The sequence below is a fragment of the Trichosurus vulpecula genome, chromosome 4, assembly GCF_011100635.1.
Source record: "Trichosurus vulpecula isolate mTriVul1 chromosome 4, mTriVul1.pri, whole genome shotgun sequence".
Lineage (NCBI taxonomy): Eukaryota > Metazoa > Chordata > Mammalia > Diprotodontia > Phalangeridae > Trichosurus > Trichosurus vulpecula.
This window is the reverse complement of record NC_050576.1, coordinates 102,394,739-102,417,647: the sequence shown is the minus strand read 5'-3', so window position 1 is coordinate 102,417,647 and position 22,909 is coordinate 102,394,739. Positions and strand designations below refer to the sequence as shown.

Genomic DNA, 22,909 nt, shown 5'->3' with positions numbered 1-22,909 from the left:
TACGTTGGAAACTTGAAAGCACTATGTAAATATTAACCATTATTATTAGTTACCAAAAGCACTGGAAGATTACATGATTTGCCTAGGCTACAAAGCCAGTACAATCAGAGGCAGAACTTGAACCCAGCTCTTCTGGATGCTGAGGGTGCCTCTCAGTTATCAGCAAGAGGGATTCCTTTATCATATAGGTTAGATGATGAATATGGAAATAGGTTTTGCCTGACTACACATGTATAACCTATATTGAATTGCTTGCCTTCTCAATGAGGGGGGTGGAAAGGGAGGGAGGGAGAGAATTCAGAGCTCAAAGTTTTAAAAAGAAATGTTAAAAATTGTTTTCACATGTAACTGGGGGAAAATAAAATAGTAAATTTTAAAAAATCATATGGATTAGACTGGATGAATACTGAGGTCCCTTCCAACTCTCAGATTCTGTGGTTCGTTAAGTTGTTATTTAATCACGTCTGATTCTCCATGGCCCCATTTGGGTTTTTTGGGTTGTTGTTTTTTTTGGCAAAGATACTAGAGTGGTTTGCCATTTCCTTCTCCAGCTCATTTTACACATGAGGAAACTGAGGCAAACAAAGTGACTTGTTCAGGGTCACATAGCTAGTAAGTATCTGAGGCCAGATTTGAACTCAGGTCCTTTTGATTCTAGGCCTTACACTTTATCTACTGCCCCATTAAGTAGCTCAGTAGTAACCAACAGGGCCCTGGGGCTGAGTGTCTGAATACTCAGTCTTGGCTCTGGGGCTTGGGACAAGTCATGGCCAGTATATAGACTGTGAATTTCCCCAAATTTAAAGTCTGTGAGCATCGTGCAGCCATCTCCCTACCCTCTACCTCTCAGGGGATGCTCTGTGACTACTCTATGACCTGTGAGATAACTGGCACATTTCCAAATGAGGCTTCCCAGGGACCAGACCTCCTGGGCCTGGGCCTTACTTGCCCTCTGGAGGTTAGCATACCCATCAGACATCTCGGAGAATTCATGACCTATCGGTACTGTATAGACAGAAATGTAAGAGACTTTGGATACACAAGCACTCGTCAGTATACCAGAGACACAGAGGACCAGCTGCCAGTATAGATGACCCCCTGGTGCCCACAGAACCTGGGAATAAAGCTCTAAGTCCCCTGAAAGGCTAAGCTGTTGGTGACTAGGGAATAGTACTTCATGTATCTGCTTTGGGGACAGTTTCAGCTCCCTTGGGGCTACAAAGAGTCCAATCCGTATGATAAAGCAATCTCTCTTATTGCCCCACATATGATGAATCTGGGCTTTGTCTGAGTCCGGAGTCAGAACCCCTTGTGGGGAGAGGCAGGTTGGATGTGGGTGATGGCTCCTTCCCCAAAGATCTGTAGGAAGAATAGACTATATATGGCCCTAATGGCCTGAGAAGATCTGGTCAAGAACAGACAGTGGGAGAAGGGAAGGAGATGGATGAATGAGACAGCAACAAAACCCTTGCCTCAGATTCCTTCCAGCTCATCCAGCCTCAAGGCCCTCCACGGAGGGAACCGGGGGCTGGGCTGGTTCTGTGGAAACATTTTGTACCTGCACCACAAACATGCCATCAGGGACTTGACCTGAGTTTATTTAGCAAAGAAAGTTCTTGGCTCCCTGGCTTGAATCACAGTGGGCAGTCAAAGGGCACTGAGTGTGGTGAGGCATGGCCTTGGAATGCCCCTCACTCCTCCCTCTCCTTCAGGCTACTGAGCCCCAGTCATACACAGCAAGATGTACTTTGGGGGAGAGTCCTGGGAGCTAAGGACTATGCTGAGCCTGGTCCCCAAGGAGCTTCTTGTCCCTTGTCACCCTCTGATACTCTGAAGGGACTGGGGTACTCCTGGGTGGATTCTTCAGCTCATTTCCCAGGACAACTAAATGTAGCTGAGACCATGTAAGGCAGAAGGGAAAGGAAATGTAAGCTCTGGGGCAGAGGATCTTTTAATTCATTTATTATTAATAACATGTTTCTATAACACTGTAATCTTTTTGAAAGCACTTTCCTCACAATTCTCTGAGGTAATCAGTGCAAGTAATTATTCCATTTTACAGATAAGGCAACTGGGGATCATATAAGGTAAATGACCTGACCATGGTGGTATAGCTAGTAAGTGTCAGAGGCAAGATTTGAACCCAGCTCCTCCTGACTCTAAGTCCAAGAGCTTGAAAAGGAAGGACTTGAAAGATATATGCAAGTAAGTGGCAGAGAAAGTTCTCTTAACAGAGAGGCCACAGAGTACAATGGAGGAAAAAATTCTTAGAAGGAAACAAGGAAAGAAACATTTATTTATTAACCTCTTACAGCACCAAGCAGCTTTATAAATATATCTCACTTGATCTTCACAACAACCCTGGGAAACTGGTGCTGTTATTATTCCCATTTTATAGAGGAAGAAACTGAGACAAACCAAGTTAAGTGACTTGCCCAAGGTCATCCTGCTAGTAAGTGTGTGAGGTCACATTTGAACTGAGCTCTTCCTGACTCCAGCCCCCCTCACACCCCCCAGCCCCGTCCTCCACTGTGGCCCCTAGTGGCCTTGGGTTTGAGTCCCTGCTCCAGCACTCGTTACCTCTGTTATCTTGGATGAATCAGACCACCTCTCAGCCTATTTTCTCGTCTCTAATGAAGAAGTTGGACCCTAAGGTCCCCTCAGGTTTTAACAGTAGGAGATCCTCCAGTGATGAGGAATACATCTGGAGACTCCAGGTGAGTCACTTAACCTTTGTCTGCTTTAGTTTCCTCAACTGTGCAACAAGGATGATAGCAGCACCTGCCTCTCAGGGCTGTTGTGAGGATCAAACGAGATGTCTGTAAAGTGCTTAGCACAGGGCTTTGCTCAATAAATGCTTGTTCAGGGGCAGCAAGCCACTGTCCCTGGAGTCAGGAGGACCTGAGTTCAAATCCGGCCTCAGATACTTGACACTCACTAGCTGTGTGACCTTGGGCAAGTCACTTAACCCCGATTTCGTCACCTGCCTCCTCCAAAAAAAAAAGTTTCTTTTTCGCTTCAGGTTCCTGTCAGTTATCTTCTCCAAGAAGTGGTATAGTTGAGGAAAGTACCTCCTGCTAGGCAGTTGGCATCTATTCAGGAATTGAAATTCATGTGGTTACCTCCAGAGCTAGGAAAATCCTGGGCTGGATCTAGGTTTGGTGACCTGGCTTCAGGGAAGTAAACACAAAGCCTTTGCCTTGAGGTCCTGTCTTGGGCTTACCTAGGCAAACTCCTGTTTTCACTTAAGCCACTTGCTTGAGTTGAAGCCACCATTGCTGCTGCGGGGTGGGGGGAGGAAGGAGATTGAATTCCCACCCCCGTACCCTTTCCTAGAAGTCCAAGGGAGAACTGGTGCTTGATTTATTCCAAGATAGGGTGGCCCAAAAGAGAGAGGAGAGGAGCCTTTCTCCAGCATTCGCAACCTATTAAAAGTAGAGTTTTCTTTGTAAGAATCCATTCCCCCAGATGCTCAGTGGTCAATCCCTCTTTGACATGCCACCCCCCCACCCCCCCACTCCACTCCCATCCCCCTCACAGGGACAGAGAGGGACCAATCAGGAGTTGCTGTGTCATTCGGGCAGAGTGAAGCACCAGTCCCTCAGCAAGAAGTCAATAGGCATGTGCACCTTCAAGGAGCCAGAGGGTATGTTCCTTGGCCTTGCTATGACAAGGTCTGGTCACCCCAGACATTGCTGCATCTGTCATTCAGTTAGGAAGGTCTGATCAGCATATAATCCCTGCCACCTCTAGCAAGCAAGACTTGCTCTGTTCTTTGTGGGGTTCGAAAACCAAGGCCAGAAGCAGCTAGGTGGCACAGTGGATAAAGCAATAGCCCTGGAGCAAGGAGGATCTGAGTTCAAATCCAGCCTCAGACCCTTACTAGCTGTGTGACCCTAGGCAAGTGACTTAATCTTGATCACCTCCAAAAGAAAAGAAAACCAATGCCCACGGCCCTACTTTGGCCCCATTGTAGGGGGAGAGGCGACCAACAGGTCCCCCTGGATCAACAGCCAGAGACGGAATTTAGCTCTTGTATTTCTTTCAACCACGGTCTCCAGTCCACATGAGGACTGATTGATGCTAATGGGAATGTTCAGCTTGTAAAAGGGAAGACTTAGCTAGGGACGTGATACCACATGGAAGAGATATTAAATGGCTTCTCCTTAGCCCCAGAGGACAAAACTGTAGCAAGCGGTAGACGCTGCAAAGAAGAAAATTTAAATGCAATGGGGGACGGCCAATGAAGTCCCAGTCCTTTGAGCATGCACAACCTCCCCTGCCTGGTGCCAACTCATAGACCCTCAGAGAACAGGCATCCGGACCTTCCAGCCATATTTGAAGGACTGAGCCTCTATCGGCCAGTCTCCTTCCCTGACATCCCCCCGTCCCTTACATAGGCTTGATATAAAAAAATACTTCCTAGTTTTGCATGACTACACATTGCTTGCCTTCTCAGCGGGGGCGGGGGTAGGGAAGAAGGGAGAGAATTTGAGCTCAGAGTTTTAAAAATGAATGTTAAAAATTGCTTTTACATGTAACTGGGGAAAAATTAAACGCTAGATAAATTTTAAAAAGAAAAAGAAAATACTTGCTAACAATTAGAGCTAACCAAAAGTAGAACCAGTCACCTTGGGAGGTAGTAGGTTGTCCCCGATTGGAGCTCTTCATGGGTGACCACTTTCTGTGTCTGTCATAGAGGAGATTCTCATTTGAGTATGAGTTTGACTACACGGCCGCTCTAAAATCCAATGATTCTGTGATTCTTAGGATTCCACAGCTATTGCTTTGTATAATTCTTTGAGCCTGGTGGAAATTTGTTTGTTTGGGTACCGTGCCATATTATATTTAGGTAATCCCACCAGCCAAGAACCCTGGCACCCAAGAGCTTGCAAGGTCCTCCTAAGTCCATTTTCACCCATTTGCCTTCCCTGCCTCAGCAAGACTGACTCAGAATTACATACGTGAGACAAGGCCATCTTCTCTAGGAGAGGAGCCACTTCTACTCATTCATTCTACAATAAGTGCAATGAATCTTGAGTCTGGAGACCTGAATTCAAATCCCAGCTCCAACATTTATTATTTGGTGACCATGAACAAGTTTTTAAAACTCTTTGGATTCCAATTTCCTTATATGTAAAATGAAGAGGCAGCTACGTGGCTCAGTGGATAGAGTGCTGGGCCTGGAGTTAGGAGGACTTGAGTTCAAATCTGGCCTCAGGCACTTACCAGCTGTGTGACCCTGGGCAAGTCACTTAACCCCTATGTGCATCAGTTCCTCATCTGCAAAATGGGGATATATTGGAGAAGGAAATGACAAACTACTCCAGTATCTTTGCCAAGAAAACCTCATGGTCAGTATGGTCCACAGAGTCACGAAGAGTAGGACATGACTAAATGATGAGGATAACAAGATGAGGATAATATTTCTATTATCTACCTCATTGGGTTGTTGTTTAGAAAGGGTTTCACAAACCTTAATGCTATAGGAATAGGAATGGGTATTGGACTCGTGATTTCATTATTATAGGAAAATGCCAAATGAGGAAACTCCCTCTACCAATATAGGTCATCGCAGTCTCTGCAATTTATAGTCTTAGAAAGTTGTCTAGAGCACTATTCAGTCATTTCAGTTGTGTTCAGCTCTTCGTGACCACATTTGGGGTTTTCTTGGCAAAGATATTGGAGCGGTTTGCCATTTCCTTCTCTGGCTCATGTTACAGATGAGGAAACTGAGCCAAACAGGGTTAAGTGGCTAGGGTCACACGGCCAGTAAGCCTCTGAGCCAGATTTGAACTCAGGAAGATGAGTCTTCCTGACTCCAGGCCTGGCACTCTATCCACTGAAACAGCAATGAGAGATTAAGTGATTTGCCCAGGGTGAAAAAACTAATATGTATTAGAAGGACTTGAACCCAGGTCTTTTGGACTCTAAGGCCAGATCTTTAGATCCACTATTCCAGGCTGCTATCCTTCTATACCAAAGGTGTGTGAGCTATTATTATTAATTCAAGAAATTCTTCCTTATGTTTGCCCCTTCCATTGAAACTTAAACTGTAGAACCCTCAACAAAGAATGAAAAATGGTTAATCACCCTACATAAAAACTATTTAAAGACTCAAAGGCCATGTTTAGGATGCCCACTCTGTGCCCCACCACTCAACACCCTCTCAATCTAGCTATTACTTCATGTTTATTTTTGTTTTTCTTTCTGAATTCTCCTTAGGAAAGCAGGCAAGTGGAGACCAAGACAGATGCCAAGAATGTAGACGAGAAGGGCAGGGATGCTGGTAAAAAAGCACTTGGTTCCAAACGGGACTCAGAGCTGGGAAAAGAGAAGGACAGTCCAAAGATAAGCCGACAAAGAGAGAAAGATGAAGCAGACAGCAAAAGCAAAGAAAAGCTGAAGGGTGACAAAATCTTGAGGGGCATAGACAAGGGCAGGGTCAAGGCTGCTGTGGACAAGAAAGAGACAGGGAAGGATGGGAGAGGAGAAGAAAAAACAGTGGCAGTGAAGAAAGAGGATGAGAAGAAAGGGATTGAAAAGAGCCGAAGTATGAACAAAGATAAGGAGAAGAAGGGAGAGAACAAGAGTGAGGCAGAGAAAAAAAAGGAGGAAGAGAAAGTGAAGACAGAGAGTGGCAAAGAGGAAGCCAAAAAGGAAGATGGGAGAGTTAAGAAGGGGGAGCCTACCACCCCAAAGGAGCCTAAGGATGATGCCAAGGCCAAGAATGTTAAGGCCCCAGAGTCTGAGAAGCCCACGCCCAGTAGTCCTGCCAAGACCCCAGAGACTCCAGCCAAGGCAGAAGAAGAAGCAGCCCCAAGCATATTTGATGAACCTCTGGAAAAGGTGAAGAATAATGACCCAGAGATGACAGAGGTAAATGTCAATAACTCAGACTGCATCACAAATGAGATTCTGGTCAAATTCACTGAGGCACTGGAATTCAACACTGTGGTCAAGGTGTTTGCCTTAGCCAACACTCGGGCAGACGACCACGTGGCTTTTGCCATTGCTATCATGCTCAAGGCCAACAAGACCATCACCAGCGTCAACCTGGACTCAAATCACATCACTGGCAAAGGCATCCTCGCCATTTTCCGGGCTCTGCTCCAGAACAACACACTGACAGAGCTTCGCTTCCACAATCAAAGACATATCTGTGGGGGCAAGACGGAAATGGAGATAGCCAAGCTCCTTAAGGAGAACACCACACTGCTCAAGCTGGGCTATCACTTTGAGCTGGCTGGGCCCCGGATGACTGTCACCAATCTGCTAAGCCGTAATATGGACAAACAGAGGCAGAAGAGGCTGCAGGAGCAGAAGCAGGCACAGGGTGGGGGTGGGGAGAAGAAGGACCAGCTGACAGTGCCCAAGATTGGGGCCCTGCCCAAAGGCTCCCCTAAGCCATCACCACAGCCCTCCCCAAAGCCCTCCCCGAAGAATTCCCCCCAAAAGGGTGGCACGCCTGCTGCCCCACCCCCACCCCCACCTCCCCTGGCTCCACCCCTCCTTCCAGAGAACCTGAGGAATTCCCTTTCTCCAGCCACCCAAAGGAAGATGGGTGATAAGGTCCTCCCAGCACAAGAGAAGAACTCCCGGGACCAACTGCTAGCTGCCATACGTTCCAGCAATCTCAAGCAGCTCAAGAAGGCATGTGGAAGGGGCTGGATAAGAGAGGGTTATGGGCAGGTGTGGGTGTGGGGAGAGGCAGAGAAAGAATCAGATTATCTCTGATTCGGGGGAATTCAGGGACTATTGAATAAACAGATTTCCAGGGCTTAAAAGGGACTTTTGAGAGGATATCTAGTTCACCCCCTTACCCATAGCCAGGTCACACTTAAGCCATATCCAACAGATGATAGATATAAAGACAGAGAGACAGAGGAAGACAGAGAGACACAGAGGAGAGGAAGAAGAGAGAGGATAGACAGAAACAGACAGAGACAGAGAGAAAAGAGAGACAGAGACAGAGACAGAAACAGAAACAGAGCAGGGGGGCAGAGAGACAGACAAAGAGACACAGAGAGAGAGGAGACACACACACACACAGAGTGGAGGGGCGGGAGGAAGGGGGGTAGGGGAGAGAGAGCACATTTATTAAGCACTTACCATATGCCAAGCATGATGCTAAGTGCTGGGGATAAAGAATACAAGCAAGTAGGATATTGTCTGCCCTCAAGGAGCTTCCATTCTAATGGAAGAAGAAAACAGGTAAAGGGGTACTAGTAAAGGATCATGGGAGGAGCAAGGGTATCCCATGGGATTTGATAAAGGGACTGCAGGAGCTGGCATTCAGGCATGGATACTAGCAGATAAAGCAAGAAGTTTACTTATCAGAGTCAAGGGGAAATTTCGAGTGGGATAGAAATAGTTAGAGAATAGGGCCAAAGTGAAGATGATTATATCTCGTCTTTAAAGATCTTAAGAATAGGAAATTTCACAGCTACCTTTCAGCATCCCACTCCAATCTTCCATCTCAGGAATGTCTAATTCTTTCATCTTCAAGTTAAACAAACCATCCGGCAGCTGAAAAGAAGGCCCTAGATCTAGATCTGGAAGGAACATTAGCAGCCCTCAAAGTCCGAACAAACGAGGAAATGAAGGCCCAGAGAGGTTAAGTGATTTGCCCAGGGTCACATATGTAGTAAGCATCAGTGGCAGGATATGAAGTCATGTCCTCTGATTTCAAATTTTATATTTTCTGCCACTGCATCTCTGTTCTATTCTTAGAAAGAAAGGAAGAAAGAAATAAAGAAAGAGGAGAGAGAGGGAGTGAAGAGAGAAGGGGAGGGAAAGAGAGAGGAAAGAAGGGAGGGAGGGGGAGAGAGAGAGAGAGAGAGAGAGAGAGACAGACAGACAGAGACAGAGAGAGACAGAGAGAGACAGGGACTGAGAGTCCTAGTCTCTGTCTAATAGTCTTTCCCTTTATTGACTTGAAAACCATCATTAAACATCCCCTCAACCTTCTCTTCCCCACAATAATCTCAGATCCTTTAAAGATTCATAATTGGGGTTTTCCTTCTCAGGATTAGCCAAGCCTCTTGATATTTTTTCAGAACAAGGACAGGAACTGATCAATAAACAAGTCACTGCTGAGCATGTACTATGTGCTCAGCACTGTGCTGAATGCTATGGGGGATAGAAGAGAAGCATAAGATATGGCATGTCTGCCCTCATGAACTTTCCTGTCTAGCTAGAGAGACCAGGGTGGTACAGACTGACAAAGACTCTGATCTCGTATTTAAGTACTAAACTGTCTGGGGAATAGATAGGCTGTAATCACTGTGAATCACTAGCTTTAGGAGAGGAGTGGTCAGGGCATCTCCCTTTTTGTTTATCCACTTAAAACTGGAATCAGTTCCTAAGATGAGGGGAATCAGGTGTGAGCTCCACTTTCTACAGTGAAAAAGTTGCTATCGTAATGGCACAAGCCTATAATCTGTGCTCCAGACGTTGAGACTGGTAGATGGCTTGAGTTCAGGAGTTCTGAGCTGTAAGCAGCTAAGCCAATCAGGTCTCTGAACTAAGTATAAAGAGCCTCTAGGAGGGGCATGGGCCCCAGGCTACCTAAGCAGGGGAAAACCAGCTCAGGCTGGAAATGGAGTGGATCAACGCTCCCCTGATGATCAGTGGTTGGGCTGAAGTGAGGAAGTCAAAGGCAATAAACATTATTAAGCATTTACTGTGTGCAAAAGCAATGCCCTGAACAATTTAAGTGGGGGTAATCTGGTTTTGTAGTTTCGTTGGCCTAGGGAACTCCCTAAGAGGAAATTCTCTTTACCAGATCAGAAGTGGCACTTGTTCAACTGATAGTTGCAGAGTGTTGCGTGGAGCCATTGAGAGGAGAGTCTTCCATACATGGAGGCCAGCTTTCTGCTCATGAAGGCTTGCTGCCTCACAGATGTGCTAAATTGTGCTAGACATTGGGTGCCATACATGGTTTAGATAAGAAGCGGTCCCTCTCTTCCATAAAATGGGCTGTATAATGTAGTAGGGAGAGTGAGACGCATGAAGCAACTGTGATACGCCATAGCATGTGACAAAGGCATTTGAGAGGTGCAGCTAAAAGTGCTCTATAAAGTCAGGAGGAAAGTCACTACAGACTCTGGGAATCAAGTGGTGTGAGCAGATAGGAGGAACTTTTTCAGCAATATCAGAACTAATTTCAATCTTTTGGCCTTCTCTTCGAAGTGTGTGTGTGTGGGGGGAGAGAGAGAGAGAGAGAGAGAGAGAGAGAGCGCTTTAAGGAAATGACTCCCGAGGGTCAGCTTTGCCTCTGGTTGTAAAAACTATCAACAGAAGCCCTACCTCCCTGGGAGTCCCACCTAGGCAGGAGTTAGGATGCACAGGCCTGGCCTGTTAGGCAGCAGTGGTTGTCTGACTGTATACGTTCATGATCCTGTGGGACTCTGAAATGAGTGAGATGACTGCCAGTAACCCTAGAGTGTGGTATTGACCTTGAATGTGTTTTAAGTGAAGAGAAAAAGGTTCCCCTTGCTTTAGCACATACTGAATGTTAACAGTGTCACAGCTAACTATCACAAGAATAAGCTGGCTGTTTTGGAGGAAACTCCTGCCACCCTCTGCATTCTGCCCGTCTTTGAAGGAACAGCTCAAATGGTATCATCTTGAAATTTATTTGTCTCTCCCTTTGTACACTTATATATTATGGTTATTGTGTGCTCTAAAGGTCCTCCTAATCCAGAGGTTCTCAACATTTTTTTGTTCCAAGAACCCCTTTCACAATCTGGGGAAGTCTATGCACTCTCCCTCAGAATAATGTTTTTAAATGAATGAAATAAAACACATAGGACTACAAAGGGAGTCAATTATATCATAACAGTTATCTCTCTCTATGCACATGTGTTTATATGTATATATGTGTATATGTACACATACATTATTGAGTATATGTATGTGTGTATATCACAGAATCCAGGTTAAGATCCCCTGTGCAAATTCAATAAGCACTTACTAAGCCCTTCCTATCTACAAAGCACTATGCCAGGTGGTGATACAAAGAAAAAACAACAGCCCTTGCTCTCCGAGCTCACATTCTACTGGAGAAATACAACGTGTAGTAGATACATGAGTCAGTACCAAGAAGATACAAAATAACATCGGGAGGGGGCAGGAGGACAAGAGCGAGCAGAGGAATCAGGAAGGGCCTCCCCCAAGAGCCAGCACCAGCTCCGAGCCTCGAAGGAAGCAGAGATGAGGACGGAGTGAGTACAGGTCATAAGCTTCAGAAAAGGAAGGCTGGTATCCTTGCTAACCTGTGTATTGTCCCCACCACCTAGAACAGGAGGGAGCAGCCTGATACAGTAGGTAAGGTCTGGATACAGAGGACCTGGGTTCAAATCCCACTCCTGATGATTGCTACTCGTGTGACCTTAGGCAAGTCTCGTTATTTCCTGGGGCCTCTGTTTCCTTTGTCTAGAGTGAAGGAGTCAGATTCTGTGGCCTCTGAGGCCCCTTGGTCTCTACATTATGATCTTAGTCGTGCCTAGCGCTCTGTACCCCATAGATGCCCAATGAATATTTGCTTAATTGAATCCTAGAAATCATCTTCAGGGCTTCTCTCAGATACAGAATCCTGGATTGTATGACTACAGTACTGACCCAGTGTCAAATTTCTGGCGTCATTATTTACACAGAGCAGAAAAAAGAGAGGATTCACTTGAATTATTTTAAAACATGGCATTTTAATGATTTGGGGAAGCAGGAGTAATACTCCTGCTCTTCTTTTTAACTCCCTAATAACTTATGTGGTTTATTAGGTCATTTGACCCTCACCACAGCCCTGTGAGGCAGGTAGTACAAGGATTATCACGTCCGCTTTGCAGATGAGGAAACTGAGGCTCAGAGGTAAAGTGACTTGCTACATGGCCAATAAATGACAGAGCCAAAATTTTAACACAGACATCTCAGTTCTTTCCTGAGGGAACTATCCAAAAGATACATGAAAGATTCAGTTTAGACACTAAAAATATTTTTCTGCTAGCAGGGACTGCCAGATGTGGAAACAGGTATTTCCTTTCTTTCCTTTCCCTTAGCAAGAAGGGTCAGAGTTACATATATATTGTTCCATGATGCTTGGAGGTGGGAGGTATGTGAGGTGACCATAGGAAGCTCTGGGCTAGGAGTCCTTCAGTAATATTGCTTTTGTTTTTCCCTCCATGTAGGTGGAAGTACCCAAACTGCTTCAGTAGGACGAGGGGCCTGGGAACACTGTCTGCCCATCCCAGAACTGTGCTCATACCAAGCCTCCCAGAATGATGCAGACCTCCCCCAACTTCAGCTTACTGCTGTGGAGGGACCTACTCTGTGAAGGGAATCCCAGGAGAGAGGCCAAGGACCCTGAAGTCTGGGCCATATTCAAGGAAAGACACCTCCTTTAACCTCACCTTTCTTTTCTTGTCTTTGAGATGCTCCAAGGATTTCTTTCCCTAGGAAAGTTTTGGACTATGAGAGCCCACCTAGTGTGCCACTCAGAAGGTGGTACTGTTCCTGGGTGCCATGCTCCCAGTTAGCCATGGAAGACCTAGAGAGATGCCTGGCAAGGACCACATGACTCTTCTCCATTTCCTCCCAATACTTGCTGCTCCTGTGGCTGGGATTCGGCTCTCCGAGGAGCCCAGGAGGCACAGTTGATGGGGTTGGTGGTTCTCTGAATGTGGTACTGCCAGGAGAAGGGAGATGGCTTGGTATGGAAGGGTAGAGGTGTACAGAAGGCAAAAAGGAATCATATTTGTTTGGACTGCACATAATTGGGAGGAATTTGGGGTTTTCAGAAAGAGATAAGAGTGAGATAGGGAGCCACCCCCAAATCCATGGATCCAGGAAAGCAGCATGCTGCCCCTAGTGCTCCTAGAATGTGCCTGGGTTGATTGAAAAGGAAGTCAGGGGAACAGCAGTATTCTGGATTAACTCTTCAGGGGCTGTGGTGGAGTGGAAGGGGAAGGGGTTGGCTGCTGGGCAAGAATGAGAGAGGGGCACACCCAGAATGACAGTTGGTCATACCAGATACCAACAGACATTTCCCTCACATCTGCCAGCTACTGTATAGAATAGCCATGTATCTGTTTTTCTTTTCCATAAGATTTTGATAATATATACAAACCTTTAGCTGCCTAAGATTGTATTTGCTGCAGAGGTTCCAGTCATTGCACCTAGAGGTGACTGAAAGCACCTTGCCTTTCCGTATCTTCTTTCCCCTTAGGACCTTGGAAAGGAGTCCTTTAGCTGTGCATTTCTTCTAACTCTCACACTACACACAACTAAAATTTGAACCCATCTCAGAGGACTGGGGGTGGAGGGGGAAGGGGAGGAGGAGGAGGAGGAAGCTGGCCGAGAGAGCCCACAATGGCATCTGGAAGCTTCCCAGGCCAGGGTAGAACCCGCCATGCTCTACTATAAAACAGAGGCCCTTTGTAGATGCAATTAATTGAAGAACATTTATTAATTTCCTGAAAGACAGTGAGGTGTAATGGATAAAGATGTAAGTTTGTCTTCCTTTTGACTCATGCTGGCTATATGACCCTGGACAAGGCTCCCAACCTCTCAGTGTGCTCTAAACACTGGAGTTGCTTCCTCAGGTGTTTACTACACCAATAAAAACCATAAGCCCAGTCTCCATCCCTACTGGGAAGTACCTTTTATACCTTTGCCAGGTTGCCAGTCTATCAGGCTATCAATGGTTGGAGCCATGGATGGGGGCAGAGTACTAGCAGGAAGAGTCAGAGGGGAATCTTTCAGGGAACCAAGTGGTCCCCGCTGGCCTGTACACTTAATACCCAGAAACATCACAACTTTTGGTATACTCACCATAGCAAAGGGATAGGACATTGACAGGAGTTAGTTCTCAGGCAATTAGGAGAGGCAGAAAGGAGAACAGGGCTCCTCAAGATGTCTATATTAGGCATTTTCAGAGAGAGACACTCATTCCATTTCTCTGCCTAACCATGGGCCCTGGTCCAGTTTCCTACAGAGGCCACAAGGCAGCACAGGAAGCGACCTCTGGACAAGGAAAGGAGTTAGGGTGACCATTGAAGAGACATAGCTCTATACGGAAGAACAGCCTTTGTCCTACCCTCATAGTCTTCTTCCCTACCCAATATCAGTAGCTGCCCTCCTGATCAGGGACCCAGCAGTCCCACCCAGCCTTTGTCTGATATGTGTCTAGTAAGATAACCTTCTAGTCTAGATAGACATTTAGATTATCTAGTTTAGTCTTTTTTTTTAATAGACTCATTAGGCAACTTTTGGCACCATACAAATTAACCCTAAAGAAAGGATCATCCTTAGGCCACTCAATCAATCAAAAAACATTTATTAAGCACCTACTATGTTCCAGGCAAAGCAGCTAGGAGGTGAAATGGATAGAGCATCTTCATGAGTTCAAATCCTGCCTCAGACACTAGTTGTATGATCCTGGACAAGCCACTTAATCCTGTTTGCCTCAGTTTCTTCATATGTAAAAATGAGTTGGAGAAGGAAATGACAAACCACTTTAGTATCTTTGCCAAGAAAACCCCAAAATGGGGTCATGAAGAGTTGGACACAACTGTAATGACTGAACAACAATGTGCCAGGCACTGTGCTAAGAGCCTGAGATACAAAAAGAGGCAAAAGAGACCCATCTGCTATCTGTCAGGAAGCTATCAGGTCCTCTTCTAGTCTTGCTGCACTGGCAAGGGACAATCCCTGCTGCCCGCCTAGGAGTGCCCCACCAGGGGTACCTGATCACCAGCTCTAACTATCGCAGCCAGGTGCAAAGATCCATTGACAGCCTTTACCCCCTCAGACCCAATGCTGTTTCTAAAACTAGGAAATTGGGCAGTGACTGAAGGAGGCAGGAGACAGGACAGAAAGGGGTAGCTCTTAGCTGTTTAATAGGGGGAAATGAGACAAGTCTCTTATGCTTACAAATGGCCCGACTCGATCAACTTCAACAGAATAAAGACATGGAGCTGCCCTACCCCGATCTTTGCTCACCCACCACAGGTGGCAGATGCCCTCTTCTGACATTTCTTTTTCACTCAGTGGTATCCAATGTTCATTTCAACCTGATTTCACCTGAATAAAAATATTGCTGCGGGAAAGGATATGATGAGTGGGGAGAAGGAAGGGGCATGTGATATACTTTGACTTAGACCACCCCACTCCTGACCCTAGGGACGTCTCTACTCCTGGGGACCAGCAAGTCAACAAGCACGTGAGATGTGGCTAGCATTATTCTAAGCACAGGGGATACAAAGATAAAAGGAAAAGTCCCTAAACTCAAAGAGCTTACATTCTAATAGAGGAGGCCACACGTAAATGGCTAGATATACAGAAGGAAAGAGAGAGGCCCCTAATCTCATACATCCCTCTGCCACTGTTTTCAACCCTCTTTTTTCCCAACTAACTCTCAACACAGGGCAAGAAACCAAAGCTGCAGAATTCTAGCTCCCTCTAGAGGCCAGATGTATCCATGACCCACCATAGACTATCCTGTTTCCAGGGTGCCCAATTGTTTGTTGTCAGCTCATATGAAGAGTTTGTAAAGGACTCTTTACAGGCATTCCTCTCCTCTCATAGGACCCTTCCTGGGGCCAGGATATAATGGACATTCCTGAAGCACAGCATTAAGGTGATGCAGGGAGGAGGGGAAGAGGTCCATTCACCTGGAGCTCAGCATTGTATCATTCCCATTTCCTTGTTCCTTAATTAATAATTCACATTACTGTGGTGCTTTTAGGTTTACAAAATGTTCTTTCTTCTCATCAGAACCCTGTGGGGTGGCTAAGGCAAGTATTATTATTCCCATTTTACAGGTGAGAAAATTGAAGCACAGAGAAACCACATGATCTGCTCTGTGTCACATAGCCTGTTAGTGTCCAAGCCTGGACTTACTCCACATCTCGCCTAAGTTTCCTCCCTCTCCATGTCCCTGAGTCCTCATCATCTGTCCATCCGTCATTCACCCATGAGGGCTCCAGTGCCACCCCTGCCCCTATCAGCCAGTACTGTGGTCTCTCACCATCCAATACTCTTTTCTCAGAATCAGCAGTCCTGCAGTTACCTTTTGGGCATCTCAATCTGGACAGCCTGGAGATATTTCAAGTTTCTACATCAAATTCAACAAAATTATCTTATCCAACTCATCTTAGCTGTGAAACTCACTCCTCTTCTGAATTTCCCTATTGCTGTTGAGGGCACTGTCATCCTTCCAGTCACCCACATTCACAATTTCAGTGTCATCCTGGCTTCTTCGTTTTCACTCACTCCACATATCCAGTCTATTGCCCAGTCTTCTCTTATCTCTTCTTCCTATGTGGCTCCATTCACATGGCCACAATCCTAGTTCAGACTGTCAGCATTTGGCGATGGAGAAGACTTTTTAAGAGTCCCTCGGACAGCGAGGAGATCAAATTAGTCAATACTATTACTTAAAGAAATTAATTCAGGCTATTTACTGGAAGGTCAAATACTGAAGCTGAAGTTTAAATACTTCAGCCACATAATGAGAAGATGGGATTCATTGGAGAAGCTGCTGTTGGGAAAGATTGAAGGCAAAAGGAAAAGGGGATGGCAGAGAATGAGATGGATTGATAGTTTCATGGAAGCAAGGAACATGAACTTGGTCAGACTTAGACAGGGGTTGTTGTTTGTCCTTAGTTCTGGAAGAGAACACGGACATCCGGAAGATGATGCTATGACTTGCAAATTAATTGGATTTAAGTGAGAGAGGACAGTGCAAAGTCACCAGCCTCACTTTCTCCTCTGGAACAGAGGTCCAGTGGCCAGATATAAACCAGGACAACTGGAGATACCCTCCCTCCCGTCCTCCCCAGATAGTGGAGGATAGAAAGGCCCAGCCTGGCCTGCTGTGGTCCAGGGGATCATGACAAGACTGAATAATCACAAATTTACAATAACCTTATCACTGATCTCCTGGCTTCAAGTCTGCCCACTCCAGTCCATCCTCCACGAAGGTGGCAAAGTGATAGACCATGCTACCGCTTCCCCCAGTCATTAAACTTCAGTGGTTTTCCGTTACCTCCAGAGTCAAATATACAGCCCTCAGTTGGCATTTAAAGTTTTCTTCCCAATTTGACCTTTTCCTGCCGCTCCAGTCTTTTTACACTTTACTCCCCTCCACGTACTCAAGTTCAGCTACACAGGCTTATTTGCCGTTCTTTCACAGGATGCAGCATCTCCCTTACGGCCATGACTTCGCACTGTCTAGCCTCTGGAATGCTCTTCCTCATCTCCACCTTTCAGTTTCTCTGGTTTCTTTCAAGTCTCGGCTCAAACCCACCTTCTTCAGGAAGCTTTTTCTGGTGTTTCCCCAGCCCCCTAGTTGCCAGCACCTCCCTCACTGAGATTACTTTCATCTTCTTTGCATATATCTTGTACGTACCTAGTTTTTACACCCTCTCCTTAAGACGGTCCTTTTAGAATGTGAGTTCCTTAAGGTCAGGGAGTTTTTTGGCCTTCCCCGAGCTTACCACAGCAAGCTGTATATAGAAAACGCTTAATAAATGCTCGTTAGCTGACTGAATGAATCTTGAGTTTAGAGTTGGTGGAGTCCAGACTCCTCTTACCGAGAAAGAGTAGAAGAAATTTGCCCTCGAGCCCCGAGCGGGCTAGTGGCAAACCTCCCCAAATTCCAGCTCTTCTTGCCATCACCTTCCTCCACCCGGAGCTCGGTCTTTTGCCTACGGGAGCCCCCGCGCGTTCATCCGTCTGTCGGTTTGCAGACTCCCTTCTCCAGGTCCAGAAGAAAAACCAACTCATCATCATCCCTCACCACCAACACCTCACCCCCCCCCATTCATTCCTGGTCCACGCCGCGTCCCCAACCCTCCTCTCCTCCAGCCCTCCTAGTCCCCCCACTGCGCCCCCTCCCGCCCCCCGCCAAGTCCCAGCTCCTCTTTCACTTCTAGCGATGTCGTACTTGGTCATTTCCCCTCGGTTCCCACACCTCGCCTGGGGAGACTTCTGCCTCACGCCCCGCTCCTCCCCCCCACCCCCCAATCCGGCTCCCTGCTCTTCTGACCCAGGGTTTGGAGCCTCCGCGGGCTGCTCTTTTCCCACCCCTCTCCGGGTTCCCAGTAACCCTGGGAGGGGGAGGCGATGCGGGGCCTCGAGGGGGCTCCCTGGGGCCAGCGCGCACCTGTCCGTCGGGCCGGGATGGCAAGCCGCGGGAGGCTGCTGAAGCACTAGCCCAGCTTCACAATGCCGGAGATCGAGTGCAGGATGCTCAAGTACGGCCTCACACACCCAAGTGAACGCTTATGACAAGCAGATCTGGTGAACCAACCAGATCAACGCGGCCGAGCCGAGCAGCGCAACTTAGGCGAGGTGAAAAAGCACTGGCTCGGCCGGCGCCGCCGAGCCCACGGCCACATCGCGCGGCATCGCCAGGAGCACCGAGCACCGAGACCCTGGCCCAGCCAGCGACCCCGGATCCCCGACGGCCCCGGCTGCGAGCGCTGGACGCTGGCTCCGGGGAGTGGAGTGCCCTCGACGGCTCGCTTTCCCGGGCGCCGCCTGGCAGATCTGAGCACCGGCATCCCTGCCACAGGCTCGCGCTCTCTCCCCTAACCCAACCGCCGGGCACCTTAACAAGTACAGGTCCCATTTCTATCGCACTTATAGGTTCACATTGAAAGACCTTTTCTCGAACCAACTTTGCAAAGTAGGAATTGAAAGCATTATCAACCGCATTTGAAAATATGGAAATAATGGATAAAGCCCCCGCCCTGGAGTCAGGAGGACCTGAGTTCAAATGAGACCCCAGACACTTGACACTTACTAGCTGCGTGATCCTGGGCAAGTCACTGGACCCCAAATTCCTCGTAAAAAAAAATAGGTAAGTGAGATCCAAAGCAGCTTGTGCAATGACTTACCCAGAGTCACACAGCTAGTCTGGAAAATGTTCCCTGACTGCCACTCTAGGACATGTTCCCACTTTAGCTCTTTCTCCTGTGTCCCAGCTTCCCCAGCCCTAAGCATCACGATTCTGTCTGCCCCTTTCCTTTTCATGGTGTCTTACATCTCCCCTTCTTTCTGTCCTTTCTCCAATTTCCTGTGCCCATTTCTTTCTTCCTAACTCCGGTTCCTTTTCTTGCCTAGCCAATGTGTTCCCATTCCTTCCCCTTTCCCTATTTCATTGCCTATGAAAGTCAGAAGGTCCTGATTCAAGTCTTTCCTGTTATACTATCTGTACCAGGTGGAACAAGTCCTGTGGATCAGATCCCTCATTTGTAAAGTGAGTCTAATAGGACTTATTCAGTCTTCTTCAGTCCTATCCTACTTTTTTGTGACCCCATTTGGTGTTTTCTTGGCCAAGATACTGGAGTGATTGGCCATTTCCTTTTCCAGCTTATTTTACAAATGAGGAAATGAGGCAAACAGGGTTAAGTGACTTGCCCAGGGTCACACAGCTAGTTTCTGAGATCATATTTGAACTCAGAACTGGGCACTCTATCCACTGCATCACCTAGGGGTATCTAGTCCCTTCCGACTTTAATCCATGATCCATCCCATACTCTTCTTTTCCTTCTGGTCCTCATCTTCCCTTTCTCCTCCACTATGGATTGCTGTTACTGGTGCTCCTACTGCTTTGGTCCCAAAGGACCAATGGATCTTTTCATAAGGTCCAGAATACCTGCTTCTCCTCCCCCACCCCCACCCTTCCTTCTCCCAGTTCATGCCATCTATTTCTGTAAATGCCCTATGATTCTGCCTGTGCCTCTCATCTCCTTTTCTGGGGATTAGGCTACTTAATATACTAGACCCTAAATAGAGCTTCATCTGCTGAGGGCTGCTGGATCTATTCAGTGCCTACCCATCCCTGTAAGGTGGCAGGCTCTGAGGGGGCATCTAGGGACTCCGAAATTGTGGGTGAGGGGTCCATGGTGCTGGGGTCTCCATTCTGCTTACCCTTCCTTTGAAGGAGGTTTTGTCCCCTTCAGCTCTTTAGCATTATAGGTGACTACAAAATCATGGATGGAATCCTATCAGCGCAGGCTGCATTCTGCTACAGCCTGTCCCTTGGAGATTCCTATTAACGGTGAGGCAAGGATTAGTGGACCTTTAAGGAGAGATTCAGGGGTGATGTGGCTGTGTGTCATTCACAGAGCATAGTGAGTTGTGATGTCAGCTCTTAGATTCTTTCCCACAACACTTAGGGGGTTACCAGAGGCCTGTTCTGGGCAACAGTTATCTTCTCTGCTCACCTCTATTGTTACAGTGCTTTGTCATCCTTAGGATCATAGCACCATAGGTTTAAACTTGAAGAGATCACCTAGTCCAAAGCCAACCCTCATTTTACAATGAAGCTGAAATCCAGGGAAGATAAGTGATTTGCCCAGGGTCACACAGGTTAAAGTATGTGGCAGACCTGGGAGCTGGACTTTTTTTCAATTACTCAGTGATTCATTCATTTATCCAAGGGGCTCTTACTTTTGGCATTACACACTGGCCCACCCGGCTACACAAATTATATTGTATTTATTATATATGTGAGTGTGTGTGTGCAGGTGCGTGTTGTCTCTGCCCACAGAACGTAAGCTCTTTGGGGGCAGAAATGGTTTTGTTTTTGTTTTCACATTCCCAGTACTTACATAACACAGTGCCTGGCACATAGTAGGTGCCTAATAAATGTCCCTGCCTGATTGATTGAACCCAAGTTCTCTGAGTCCAAATTCAGCAGTCTTACTACTATAGCATGCTGGGAAATATTTCTATACAATTGAGTGGCATTCACTAGGACCCTTCTCCCTCTGCTTACAGCCCTGTGAGAGGCCTACCTGATATATTGCTAGAGTTCTATTATTTTTAGTAAGCAGTCCTAGGCTATTGATTCAAGGATATGGGATATCACTTTACATTGTACATAAAATGTATGTGTTCTCATTAAAACAGAAGCCTCCTTCCCCTAGTCCCCTTGCCTACCTAAGCTCTCTGTTTTATCAGTCTAGAAAAGGGATGCAGAGTTTAGGCCCTGTGCCCCCAACCCTTACTGCATGACTTCTATGCCACAGGTGTGAAGGTTGAGCCATCTGAGGTCAAGCCTGGCCCATCAGAGGCATCCCACCAGTACCCATTTCGCATCACCTTACCTGCTCTGAGAAAACCAGCTGCAGAGCTGTGGGCATAACTCCACACCCACTACTGATGGGTAGGAACTCCTCAGCTCCAAGCAGGCTTAAGAACTTCTTGGGAGGTCTGAGGGTTTCTTGAGAGGGGTTTCTGAGGCAAGGGAGGCAATAGAGGGGGCATCACCCTCACAATGGGCAGAGCCTTGTATCCACCTTGCTTTGCTGAGGAGTGACTGGCACAAGCCCAGAAACACTTGTCTGAAAAACTGAGAGCCCACCATAAGGAGTGTACCAGTGCTAGGGCAGGCAGCAGCCCTGGGTGTTGTGGCCAGTACCTTGGCCAGCCTCCCATTTCACCTGGACCTCACTGAAAGCCTAAGACTGTGGTGGAGGAGCCTGAGGCAGAAGGGATGTGAAAAGGGGAGGGAAGATCTAGCAGAGAGTGAGGTAGGATACAGGACTGGAGGATGGGACCTGGAACCAAGGGGCCAAGGGATGAAGGGGAGGGATGATGCCATGAGGGTGGTAGGCCAGAAGAGTAGAAACCAGTTAGTGACATTGGTTGGCCAAATTAGGAAAGGCTTTTGGAAGTGTGTAAAGAACAGATGAGATTGGGGCAGGGCTGGGAGAGACCAGGCTAGTGATATTTTTTTCCCACTTGAATAAAAAGAATCTCAGAAACCAACTCCCCCACCCCTGCCTACTCCTGCCCAAACAATGTGACTATGGACCTGTTGGAGAGGGGCCTGTCTTATACTCCTAGAAAGTTTCTGGGGACTGTATGGACACAGGGTCCTCTTAGCCATTTCAGTGAATCTCAGAGCTGGAAAGGGACCTTAAGAGATATATCCTGAACTCATTTTACAGAGAAGAAAACTGAAGACCAGAGGGTGTGAAATGACCAAGCTAACATCACACAGCAAGTTAGAGACAGCCAAGAATTGGCTAGGAACACATAGACTATTAGAGAACAGGGACCAAGGATGGTGTTTAGCTGGCTGTTCATCAGATCCCTAGCTCATCCCTTCTGTTTAGGGGCCTAAAAGCTGAGTGCCACCCCTTCCCCCCATCTCTGCCTAGAGAAAGATGTACCCGTGGGCCAGTTGGCAAGGCTAGGGGAAGGAGGGCACTGGTAAGAACAAAGAATGGAGTCTTAGAGAAAGGCAAATGGGAGCCATGCCACCTTGGGGCAGGACTGGGAGGTTCTTAAGACCCAGGGCAACAAGAAGAGATCCCATCTCACCTTCTTTGATACTCTGGTTCCTACTTCTGGGTTCTGAGCTTCGTTTGCCAGCTTGGGTTCCTCACAGCACCCACTCTCATATCATTCCAGGAAAATTATAAGCAAATCTGAGTGAGAAAAGCTTGGAAGTCTCCCATTTCTGCTCCTCCTACCCCTAAGTCAGTCATCCCTACAACTACCCACCCAACAGCAGCAATACCAGGGAACAACCAGAGGGTGTTTTTATGCCCTTCTCCTTGTCAGGCACAGCGAGGCCCTAGTTGTACATCTGTTGGCAACCAAAGCTGGGTCTGGTACCAGGCTTCCCAACTGATTCTATACCGACCTTGGAGGTCAGAGGTATCACTGGTGTCTCTGCCTTGGCAGTCCTGCCCCCTTCCTGGGTAGGAGAGATACCTGTCCCCTGGGAATGCGAGGCTAATGTATGCCCACCCAAGTCGGGAAAACTGAAAGAAGCAGGCACAACTTCTAGGTATCCACACAGGGTACACAGTTGGGGAGAGACTTCAGTTGTGTCTTTGCTAGCCAAGAACATGTTCAAAGATATTTAAGTTAGAATTTAGACATG

General features: G+C 47.1%; 1 protein-coding gene across 1 annotated transcript in view; it reads left to right on the top strand.

The window, feature by feature from the left end:
* The window catches only part of LMOD1 (leiomodin 1), a 64,375-nt gene extending 51,235 nt beyond the window's left edge, over nucleotides 1–13,140 (top strand). The window contains exons 2-3 of the mRNA XM_036753375.1: nucleotides 6,226–7,653; nucleotides 12,189–13,140. Coding sequence (XP_036609270.1) covers nucleotides 6,226–7,653; nucleotides 12,189–12,215 — 1,455 coding nt within the window. The 3' untranslated portion in view covers nucleotides 12,216–13,140. The remainder of the gene's footprint in view (nucleotides 1–6,225; nucleotides 7,654–12,188) is intronic.
* Nucleotides 13,141–22,909: the final 9,769 nt, after the last annotated feature.